A 12,789-nucleotide genomic window follows, 5' to 3' on the forward strand; every position below is an offset into this window, starting at 1 on the left:
GCTAACCCCTTGTTTCTGCGAGTCCTTCACTGTAACTGCATTATCTGCAGTATTTACACAATGATAGGGGAGGTACATTTGGTTTGAGGGCTTCACAGCAATTGCTATCAAGTGCAGCTCCTTTTCTTGGTTCTTGTCATTCTTGTTCTGCTTATGTTAGTACACTGCAGAAGTACCTGGGAATAAACTATTCCTCTAAGTGAAACATCATTTTGATTATTACTGACATTGGTGCTCATTAAAATACATAAGAGAAACACTGCCTTTCTATAGACTCTGAAAGCTATTTCATGTTACTTGAAGGGGAATACAAATGAATAGGGACTGCGTCACTTTAGTTAAAAGTGGAAAATGTTCTAAAAACCTGAAATTTGGACTCTAGATCAGTGAGCAATTGAGGTTTGTAGTTTACTTCTTTTCTGTCTCTTTTTTGTTTTTCATCTCTCTGATTTCTGATTTTTAAGGTGTGTGCACTTGGAGGAATAGAGACAGAGCATGTTTACTTTATGTGTTGCACAATTAATGATACAAACCGATGTTCAGATGAAACAACATCTAATAAATGTAAACAATTCTCTTTTTCCTCTTAGTTTCCATTGTCTTTACCTAACTTTCATTTTGATTGATCTCTACATAAAAAAAGCCTTTTTAATTTTTTTTTACCATCATCTATGTCTATTGTTAGCCATATTAGTGCATTGTAATGGCTATCTCTTTGCTCTCAAGATGTTTAACACATTTCCCCCTCCACTGTATTGCAGCTAAAATATGACCTGATGCTGTTTAAATAATGTAATTTAATGATTTCACATTTTCAGCCATACGAGGCTTCCTTTCAGCACTGAAATCTTTCACTAATGATTTGGATAGATAGTTTGTTCTCATTTCTTTCAGAACTCAGGACTGAGAAACTCTAACTTGCAAATAAATTATTGACATCCACTTTAGGAACAGTATGATCTGTAGTGGAAATGAAATACATGAAGTTTCAGTGCCATGAGACTAGAATCTCAAAATTGTTGATTCCTGTCAAGGTACAAGTGTCATTCAAGCTCTGTATCAATGGATATGTTTAAAATACTGTTGTGGCATTGCTATGTGATGTAATATATTTGGGCCAGTGCTTTGCAGAGAGAAACCAGAATTGTTATCTATGATGCTTGAGCGGCTAGTAGTGAGCTGGTGGGCAACTTCATACTAGCTTCTTCTCGTTTCAAACACGTATACTACACCAAAAAGGAAGTTAAATAAAACTATTTAGATAAAACTGCTTCGGCTGTAATGGAAAAGTAAAAAAGCCAAGATGATAGCCCTTAGCAACTTCTCAGCCCTGGAGCATCTTCACATTTCTTAGTAATTTCAACAGGAAATCAACAGGGTTAAAAATTATATTAAGAAAACAAGACAGAACAAACTCCCCCTCCCCCCCCCCCCCAGAATGTATCTTTCTGTTCAGATATACAGAAATATTACACTGAGACAAAAATCAGATGGGTTTAAAGAGAGAATATCTTTCCATGAACATCAGCTCCCAGTCATTACTGAATACTCTGAGATTAATCAACAACTAGTACATTGGAAAGAATGTTGAGAAGGATAATTAAAATAAAAAGACTTACTCACTCCCCTCAACACTCCACCCCAGAAACTAGAGAAATATGATCTGGCAAAGGAGACCTGCAGAAACTGAAACTGTTCAGCCCACAGAAGAATTTCCTGAAGACAGAAAGCTGAATATTGATGAACACCAGTTTGGAGGAGGAGAGGAAAACTGAAGAGTGTTTCCCACATTGTCAATAAGGACAGGCCAAGAAGCAATGAACTAAAAGCAACCGACAGACAACACAATGTCTTCTAGGGTACCTGCCTCACTTTTTCTCTTCTCAGAACATCACCATTGTTATTTTGACACCTTCAAAATTTTTGCTGGTTAGGAAAGCATGGCTATGTTCCAGCTGTAATTCTAAGGAATGGTAAGGGGAAAACCAATGTGGAAATTTCATGGGACAACAATGTTCTTGGATGGTTTTGAAACTCTTATCTTCAGTGCTGTTAGGGGTTAGAGTGAAAAGTTATGGTTGTTGATTTTATTGTGTTGTTCAAAGAACTGCTGGTGGAAAGCCAAAGTTTAACAGGTGAACCTATGTAATGCTTAGGGATTTCTCTCTACACAAAAGCAGATGGCTCTATTCTGCTACCAACTGTCTGGCACCTCGGTAAATTGTATTCTTTGCAAATGTCTTGTGCATATGAAATTTGCTTAATAGGAGCCAGGGAAAATACATTTTTCAAAGTTTCACAGCAAGAATTTACACATTCACCTTCCTCCTTCTGTTCATATGTTGGATTTATTTCCTCGGGGAACAGGTATGGTTTAGCAGCGTGTATGCCAAATGAAATAGTGTAATGAACAGAAAATAACCAAGTATGTTTCAAGAAAAGTAGTTTTGAAAGAGGCTTAGTCTAAACCTTTTTTCACTTACAGCAACAAAATTCCTCTTGTCTTAGTGGTAGATCAGGATCATACAGAAACTGAACAATTTAACACAATTACATTTGGAAGAAAAAAAAAATCTTATTTGTAATTGACAACTGAATAACAGGTAATTTCACGGAGTAAGTTATAGTGTGTGAGTAATTTCCATGTCAATAATTGCTCTATTTTATGAACGTCTTGAATATTTAAAGGCTTGCTGTCTCATTTTAAATACTTAACATATCTCCTCTATGATTGCTATCACTCAATGCTCTTTTCTCTTTACACAAGCAAGGATTTTCTTTGTTTTATTCAGTCACCCTAGGTCTCATATTTATCACTGTAAACCAGACCTGAAAGTCTCTGAGAAGAACATTAGCTAAACATATACGTAGATCACACAAGATGTAGCGGGATTACTCTCTGATCAACATTTAGGATGAATTTAAGTAGTCTGTTGGGTGAGAACTTTTCTGAATTCCTGTATTATTCAAAAAAATCTTCAGGACATCTTGTGAGTTACCTAGCTGGGATAGTTTGTGATTAAGAGGTTTAGAAGTTTACTGATAAAAGAAGAAAAAGATGAGAGGAGAAGACCGAGCTCACAGGACCTGTGGACATCTGTGCTTGACTGCACTGGAAATTCAGGGACAGCAGATATGACAACAATGGGAGTAATAACAAGGGTTAGAAAACAGCATGAAAACATGTCCCCCAGTTGTCTAGGCTGACCATGCCATAGAGAGGTTTAAGAGAGAGAGAAGTTGATGAATATGGTCTGATTTTGCCCAAAAGGCAGTAATCACCAAAACTGTTGAAGCAAAAAAAAACTGTTGAAGGGCTTCTATGACTATACCTATAAAAGTGTTGGCTACAAAACAGAACCCACGTTCTGTGATCATCATTCAAAAAAGCACAAAAAACAGGGACCAGAAATCAATGGAGGTGATGATACCACACAGCTAAAGATGTTGACTAGGAACACAGCATTCTCGCCCGACTCCTTCCTTCATTCATGCATGCATTGGCAGTGGGCTACACAGAAAGCCCCAGAAGCTAACAACCGTGATTCAGGGCACTTAAGAACTGTCTTGACCAAGTTACTTAATTTGTTCATGTATTGTTTTCATTTTCAAATAATGAAGGCAGTGGTACTTGCATAGAGGATTGGAGAGGAAGAATAGAGAAGACAATAGACAGCAACGCAACTAAGTGAATTAATGGGTTCTGTTCCTTTCAGCTCCTTTATGGAAGCTGTGATTGCATCCATAGAGAAGGAACTGCACCTGATGCTTCAGCAAGTCCCTATTTGATCCCATGCTTTGATCTACCAGTAAAGATTATAAAGGAAACTTTTTCATCTGGTAAGGTCATTGCTCTCAAAGTGTATTTAGCAGAAGAGTTACACATTTTAGCTAGCAATTAGACACTCATAGACACACTAAAGAGCAAAGGTTGCCTGGCTTAATCCCTACCATCCAGCTTTTCAACACAGGGTGAATAAATGACGTAAGAGTCACACAAGCTTATGTTTATTTATAATACTACATACACAGCAACTATAACCTAGAGCGCTCCAGAGTGGAAGGATACATTTTTATAATGCCTATTTCTTCATTAAGATTTCATCATCCACCTACGCTAAAAAGCCACTTCCCCTTCACTTTGTTACATCTGCTCTTACCCACTCCTGTTCCTGCATTATTTTTTTAATCTCCAGTTCCCTATTTTACATGCACTCTCAAATTTTAAACAAGCAAAATTTGTGCATTAGTGTGTCCTTTTCATCTATGATTTATGAATGACAGGTTCTTCGGTGCAGCTTAATGGTATGAAAGAGACATTATTTTAAACATTAAAGTGAAAACCATTTACAACTATGATAAGAGAGGTCTGTTGGCATTAAACTTTAAAACATGCACAAGGTAAAGGCAAGTAGCTGCTCCAACAGGTGAGAGTACTATGCATGTCGTTTGTAAGGGAGTTTGTTCAACACGTGAGCTGTCTCTTCCTTTTCTCTGTTTCATAACCTGTAGGATTTGGTGTTCCCAATTATTCACCTGGTAATCAGCAGCCATCAGAGTTTAAAAACCAAAAGTACTTAGGGTGCAGTGCAGAGCATTCATTTAAAAAAAAAACAAAAACAAAACCAATCACCACCATTGAAGGAAAACTTCTCCTACCATTTGCATCAGCAAGAAATAAAAATTAAAAAATAAATAAATTGAAAGAGCTAAAGCTTTATTTTGATACTTCCTGCTCACGCCTTTATCACTTTCACACTGGACAATCAGTTCCCTACCATCCTCTCCCATTAAAGCTGTACAATTTTTTTCAAGGTGTTGGCTAATATTTATCTTACTATACTTATTTCAGTTCTGTTCAACAGTATCTGCTTTCTGATAGGCAATTAACATAATTAGGAGTATTAAATAGACATCTTTGTATTTTATATGGATTGAGTACTCTTTCAAGCAGTGTTAGACACATTGATTGAACATCAGACGGTACTAGGAAAGAACAGGGATCTTACCAAACTGCTTTTCAGCCTGATTTCAGACCACAGGGGGAAGGCAGCAGGTATCCTAAGGGAAAACTGTTGCAAACATAGTACAACTTGGGCAATAGGGAGGATACAAATATAGATGAACTTTTTGCTTATGACTTTGGAGTCCTGTCAGTCCCTCAACAACTAGAATGAGGGTGGCAGAACCTTGCTGATAAAGCAGAAGGAATGAGAACACATATCTAGGGTGCTGATGACACTGACAAAAATCTGATTTTATAATAAAAGTGACTTTCATGCGATACTGGGTTTTTTGTTGTTCCTATTCATTCAGTTACCCTAATCAGCAGTAGTCAAACAGAATACTTTTCTTCATACTGCCATTTGAAATTTTAAAGTGAACTTTGAGTGGGGAACATTGATCATTGATGACAGAAAAGCCTAGTGAGTTATTTGAGTACTTTATATTACTGACCCATAGACCTAACCTCCAATCTGTTTATATAAAAATGCAAATAACCCTTAATTATATCTCAAATATTCAAAAAAATCCAGATATTAACTTCCAATACGTATGAAGAACAACATTCCACCAGAAAAAGAGATCACTTGGTTTGAAAGAGAGAGATAAAGTGAAGCAATCAGGCAAAAGAACCTATTAGAAATACACTATATGTGACTTACCTTGTAGATTTTGCAATGGCAAAGTCATGATGCCTCCTGCTGCAGCTGCTGCTACCAGCCCTTGGATGTTGGTGAGATTTGCTGTAGGTAGAGTTAGGACAAGTCCTTGTTGCCCCCCCAGCTGCCCAGCCATGTTGAAAGGAATAAGGATTGGCTGATTCAGGGCTGGAGTGCCTCCTGGCATCACCCCTGCTACTGCTGAAGCTAACTGTTGGGCTGTCAATAATGGCTGTAACAAAACACAGACAGAAAGCCTATTTTACTGTCCATAGCCAGGTATTACACACTTATAAGTCTTCTGGTTTGGGATCCTTCAGTGTTCCATTACAGACATAGACTGCTTCCAATATTTTAAAGCACAGATTTTAGCCAACACAGAAAGTATTAACAAACCTGACAGGGTGAAGGGGTAAACCTTGCAGTCATATAGTATGGTAGCAATCCCAGCTGACTCTAAACTGGAAAATTCATTACACAATCACTGAAGATAATTTATGAACACTAGAAGGCCTAACTCAATTCCTCCTATGAGCTCCTAAGTGCCAACATTTCCCAGGTTTTCCTTGTTGTATACTGACTGACAAAGTGGAAAATACTACACTAACAATTACAAGAAGCAATGTAGATCAAGACTGTCCTGGGAAGAAGTGGAAGAACACCAAGTATCTCTTAGAGCATGACTGAACTTGGATAAAATTGTGAAGTGATATGGGAAATCCTTTAAAATGTTGTATAGTACCTATATTATTATTATATTATGCCTATATTTCACTCTACAGAAAATAAATACCTGGCAAAAAGGATAATAAAATACCTTTACTAATGCAAGAGGTGTGTGTGTGACAGGCAGAACTATCAGAGGGAATAAGGTTGCATTAAAATTGCATGAGTTTTATAATATTAAATCATGACATACATTTTAAAAATAACTTAGGTTTTATTTTAGAAAAACATACAGAAATCTTATGTTTCCAAACAAATAACTTTTAAAACATACACAATACATACATGCTCCCTTTTTGTAACACTAAATGGAGGTGAACACAATCACATTTTCTACGTTACATAGATCAGAGATGATCAATCATGGTCATATATTTTTCATCAAATTGCATGTTTCAATTAGTCAAAAAGAGAGATACTGACCTGGGGCCCAACAGGGAACGGAGGATGGGACTGACTGGGTTGGTGCTGGTCTGCTGGGCTCGTGTCAGGCAGCACTGTGTTTCCTCTGGCCTCTGAAATCCAAAGAGCAGATTGACTTTAATATCCAGCCTGGGGACTGCCACATTACCTTCTACTCTGATGTCACATAACATCAAGCTGAAAATGATATGTTAAAGTGCCTTATCAATAACTCAAGCACTCAAATCACTTATCAGCTGCATAAATTATGCTAACATTCATTCAGACCAGCCAACTCACTCAAAGAGCTACAAAAATCTGACAGCAGTGAAACTGAAGCTATCATCAACCCAGCTAATGTGGGTTGCATTATACAGCAATTTACATACAGTACATGAGCACTCCGCATGTGTGGGAACTGCATTTTTTATGCTTAGGTGAGCATCAGCCATTCTCATTTCTGAAAGAAAAAATTATCTGAAAAACAATCAAGTCACATCTACTTTGCATCTTAATAAAGTATTTTCTTTTGTCAGTTACTGAGGCAGCAAAGGCCGTACTATGCGCAATAAAAAGGCACTATGAAAACTGAAAACAGGTATGCTTCCAAGTGACAGCTTGTTTTCTAAATTGCATGTGAGGAGTGAGCAAAATTCTGTGAAACCAAGGATATCCAGCATTTATTGACATGATCAATATCCAACCATTGAGCTATCTGCTGGGCACTAATGAATTGCTAAGCATAGAACACAGTTTGTGCTACCGGATTTTGCTGAAGTCTGCAACACAGATTTGAAAAGGAAAAAGAGAAAGAAAAATAGCCTATCAGTTGTAGAGAGTACCAAGACGTTTTCAAAACTATGGCTCAATCCTCTGTTTTCCCCAAGTGAAGGACTCACATTGATTCACAAAGTTTGTCAGAGCTGATGGCATGATCAGGCCCACATTTATCTTCGAAGTTGAAAGAATGACAGCAAGTATTAAAAGCAGCTCAAGAGTACTGTGGTCTCTTAAAAAGAAAACCCTGGCAATGGTGTCAGGTGTCCTCGTTGGTACAATAGCTCCTGTTCTGTTAGCTTTTTCCTGATGAGCAGCTGAAATTCCATTCTAAGTAAACCTTAACGAGATGCTCTTTTCCACTGTTTGTCCTGTGAATCGCAAGTGCAAGATAATTCAGAACCAATTTATTGGCACACCCTGGCGCAGTAAGGAGAAAAAAGATTCTGTCATGCTTATAAATTTTAAAGAGGGTATTATCAACTCATTTAAAACAAATTCTTCTGTATATTCTCCAAGAGGACAGACTTATAAATAATGGAAATGTGGAAAAAAAAATACTTCAGCACATTAAGATACAAATAAAAATGACTGTTACATATTATTCAATTGACTTCTATCTCTACAGCAAGGTGTCAATCATAACAGCATTTTAGAATAAGATTAAACAATAAATGTGCAGAGTTTATCATGCAGAAATCTGAAAATCTAATTAATTTGCAATATTTTTGTGTGGTCTCAAAAAGTCACAAATGGATGTTGCTTTGGGAATACTTACAAATGGTCTATCGAAATATCTGATTTGAAACTAATAAATACATACACGCTGATATTTTATAAAGTGAATTCTATACAAATATGTTTGGCATTTTAATGACCACAGTCTTTTAATAATGAGAATAAGCTGACCTACCATAATCAATAAGGACTCCATTTGCCTAATAACATGCAAAAAGAGACACAGCCACTGATTTTTTTTTTAATGTGCAATTTACTCATCTGAGTTACCTGGAAAGAGAGGAATGCAACCAGATGTGTAAGATTCAGTGAAATCTGTTTATTTCTTTCAAATGCTTTACAGACCTAGTGTTGCTGCCACCCCTAAGATCGGTTATCTTCAGTATGAGTTCCTTCTATACAAAATGAAGTGCTACATTACTAAACACAATTTTACCTTTGGTAATTTCCACATATTGTTATGGGCTTTTTTTAATCTTCTCATCACAGCTGTATGTATGAAGTGATATTAGATCAAAGGCTCAATACCAATGAATACATCACTCCTTATTAAGATCAAATCTTATAAGTCAATTTTGTTTATGTAATTTTAAGGGCTGAGAATTTTGTCTTTGTGTGTGATTTAATTAATATTAAAACAAGCTCCTGATCATCTGTCACATCATTGAATTGTCCTGTGAAAGCTTTGGGAGAAGAACAAAACTGGAGTCAAATATTCACTAGAATTAGATTTTATTCCAATTACTACACCTTGTGCTCTTGAAAATAAATAAGAATTTCTGAAGACATATGCCTGTGATTTGGTATTTTCCTCTATGGTGCAGCTATCCTAAGATAGGAAACCACTGTTTCCTGTTATCTGTACCCTTAGGATTTTGCAATATTTCATCTCACAAGCTGTATGTAGGATAAGTGGGTTATACAGGACTGTAAAGCCAAATTAATTAGACTCCTTTCCTTTTTCATTGCACTAATTGGAATCACTTAGGATTACATTCCTTTCATAGAGTCACTCATCGCAGTTGATACATCTCTTTATTTCAGTGCTCGAATGCTCTGCCTGCTGCTTCTACCTCACTTCCCATAGCTATGATGCAGGCATCTCAGCAAAACAGCACACACTTCCACAGCACCAATGTGGTCTTACATGACACCCTATATGAAATTATGCATGCTGTATTCTCAGACCAAAATCTACGTGCTTTAACAGTCACTCAGGAGTCAAGATTTTTTCTCAAAAGCTGCAGGAAAATCTGCCTGCTGGGCTGGCAGTAAATACTGTGACGCGAGCGTTTCAGGTTAAGTTCTGTTGCACCACACAGAGTGACAGAATTTATTCCTTGCTGTACATTCAGTGAGATGTATAGGTCAGAGCTCCCGGGAAGGCAAAGCAGAGCACAAACCACTGGTAGAAGGTTCCTTTTTCTCTTCTGCTTCGTAAAGTTAACTAGATGCATTCTTCTGATTTCAGAGGAAATGAGGAGTTGGGAGAGCTCTATGTCACAGACCCATTGCTACCAATATGGAAAAATACCTTCATGAAGAAAATGGCAACTGTATTGCTTTTCCCCTCTGTTTTACTACCTTTATTTGGGAGTTCATTAGTTCCAGGTGCTGGAATGACCTCTGCAAGTAAATTCCGTTCAAATTCTAGTCCCTACTAATAAAAATGGCCTGTCAAAATCTAGCCTAGATTTTCCACTTGTCCAGGTCCAGGCCGTTATCTCCTGTTAGGCTATCCTGCTGCAGTGCTCAGCCTTCTATCAGTGAGGGGTAGGGTGGCAAGGAACCAGGAATCATAGCAGTCCCTATGGAGCTGTGGAGCTACCAGCAGCACATTCTCTGTTGTCAACTGTGAGAGATTGTACTCTCACTACACCTCCAACTGCTGTTGCAAAAGGGGCGGGGAGATGGCAGTAGCAGGGTACCCAGTCTAGAAAGAGAAGTAATGCTCCTTAACACAATTTGCGTAGGCAGGAAGCTAAGACCTCTTATAACTGAGTGCTGCCATCACAACCAAAGTCAATGAGTTCACTCAGTATCACTGTATGAACAGACAGGAGAGCTCCTGCATGGTAGAGCCGTGACAGTAGAGAAGTCTTTAATACTTAATAAGCAGTATTCATCATATGTGATTCATCATAAATTAATTATAAATTATACAATACATATGTTGACCTCTCATCCTACCAACGGCCTGGAAGGCTGTGACACAATAAAGAATTGAAGTGCACTGTAAACATTGTAAAATAACCCTCTTAAAATAAAATATTATTTAATATAAAAATAAGTGAAAGAAAGGAAACGTTCTTCTTCCCCCCTTATAAAAAAGAAAGAAAAATAACTCTTCCAAGCCAAGAGAAAAACCTTCTTGAGCAATACTCAATTTAAAAATGAGAAAACCTCAAGAGAAACATCAGAAGGAAAAAAAAGTGCACATCCCAAGGCCTCCATTCCTCATACAAAATTACATCTATAAATGCACTAGTTACAAATAGTCTTTCCATCGCTTGCTTCCTGTTTGTTTCTTACACATCTTCAGCAAGACATCATGTAATTTGGTTCTAAATATCTTTATCTCCCAGTGCCCCATGAAGGAGGGAATGCTCTAATCCCTGTTTCACAGATAAGCAAAAAACGGACAGAAGGGCTCAGATCCGCATTCTCAAATCAGCATCATTTAGGCACCTAGATCTCTTCAACTATAGTTATACTGTTCAGGAAAGCATGGGTCAACACAACTGCTCCAGGGCTACCAGCAGCTCTGGCAAGACAAATCTGCAGGACATCCTGGTTCATCTACAGATATGGGTGTGTGTCTGCTCAAAGGCATGATGCGCCATAGTAGCTCCTCTCGCACTCTGCATCAAAAGCCACTCAAAGTCAATGCTCAAACCACAGCATAGGACTAGCCTCAGCAGATGATCTGGACATAAACAACTTCCTCATGGTCTTCAAGAATGAATTCAATATGCCACACGACTCACATTTGTATCAGAACCAGGGAGATGCTGGGCCACTTCCCTTTAGTACTAAATGCTTTGAAATCCAAGTGGGATTAAATTTAATAACAATAGATTTTCTATAATCAAAAGAATATATAAATTCTTCTGAGATACCCACTTAAGCAAATATTTTAAATTAATCATTATTCATAAAAGAGCATGCTATTTCAAGGAACAGTTCATATTAAAAACCTTAGATACAGTTCCACAACCTGACATTAAATTACTTGTATTTATCTTTCAGAAAATTTAACAATAAGAAATCAAAAGTAGACTTTTTTCTTACTCTTTGAGCCAACTCACATTAAAGATAAAGCTTTACGAATGAAATCATTAAAGTGAAAATACTATCTGTGAAAAAAATAGTCTTACATTTTAAAACTAATAAACTCACAGAATGAGCATGTAATATAGCTGCATTTACATCATAAGCCATATTATCAGGAGAAAAAAAGATAACTTTTCTAAAGAAATTAAATAGATTGACTGATAATATTCAAATTATCAGGTATGGTGTGTGAAAGTCCATCATCTCTGATTAAAGTAACTCAGCTCTTCATTAAATGAGCCCTTAATTGTCAGTGATTATAACAGAAGCAATCTTGCTGAACAAAACTTAATAGCTGAAAGAAAAAGATGCAGCTGATAATGAAAAATCTTAACATTCCCTCCAAACAATCTTCATTCTTCCATGAATTGTGGCTCTTGGTTTCACTATTTTCATTTTCTTACTGCCTCAGAGGCCGGACGCATAGGTAGGAAGCTTTTCCGAATCACCTCATCATAAAACCTTCCTAATCAGATTGCTTCACCTCATCATAAAACCTTCCTAATCACATTGCTACACAGAATATCACAAACATATCTAAATTTTACAATACTTGCAGGAGAGAAAATTGAGATTTTATGCTGAATCTATTTTACATCGGTATTATCTTATGGTTATCCGAGGACATATTCCAGGAAAGAAATTCAAGTTCAGAAATCAAATGACAATAATAAATCATCTACAGAAATGTATGAATTTAAACTCAGATGGCTTTAATTTAAGTGGCCAGATACCTGTTTTCTTCCAGTCCGTGACAAAGATGTGGTGTACAATTCACTCATTTGGATTGTATCAAACCTCTCTTAAGTATCAGGTTATCCCACAGATCATTAAGCAATTAATCTCTTCCCACTGACCCTTACTGCAGATTATAGGCATTTATTTTTAGGCAGTGATTTCAGCCTCACAAAAAAACCAAAACAAATAGAAATCTGGGTGTATGGAGAATTACCACCAGCACCTGTTAACTCTGAAACCTAACAATGTTGAACTGTCAATATAATTATTTTACTGTTCAATCACTTCAGCACAACATACAAGTACTGTGCTTATCTTCCACAATGTCTCAACTTACATAACTTAACTCTCATTCTTAATTTTCCCCTATCTAAGTACAAAACCCTTTTAGTTTACCTTTGAAAATGTTTGT

The 12,789-nt window shown here is 36.9% G+C and overlaps 1 protein-coding gene across 4 annotated transcripts in view; it reads right to left on the reverse strand.

Annotated features, from left to right (window-relative positions):
• The window catches only part of POU6F2 (POU class 6 homeobox 2), a 310,811-nt gene that overhangs the window by 173,562 nt on the left and 124,460 nt on the right, over positions 1–12,789 (reverse strand). For all 4 annotated transcript variants that reach the window (XM_054058201.1, XM_054058203.1, XM_009568483.2 and 1 more), the window contains exons 3-4: positions 6,813–6,904; positions 5,667–5,895 (exon numbers count right to left, since the gene is read on the reverse strand). In XM_054058201.1, the coding sequence (XP_053914176.1) occupies positions 5,667–5,895; positions 6,813–6,904 (321 nt within the window). The remainder of the gene's footprint in view (positions 1–5,666; positions 5,896–6,812; positions 6,905–12,789) is intronic.

Source organism: Cuculus canorus, chromosome 2 (assembly GCF_017976375.1).
Source record: "Cuculus canorus isolate bCucCan1 chromosome 2, bCucCan1.pri, whole genome shotgun sequence".
Lineage (NCBI taxonomy): Eukaryota > Metazoa > Chordata > Aves > Cuculiformes > Cuculidae > Cuculus > Cuculus canorus.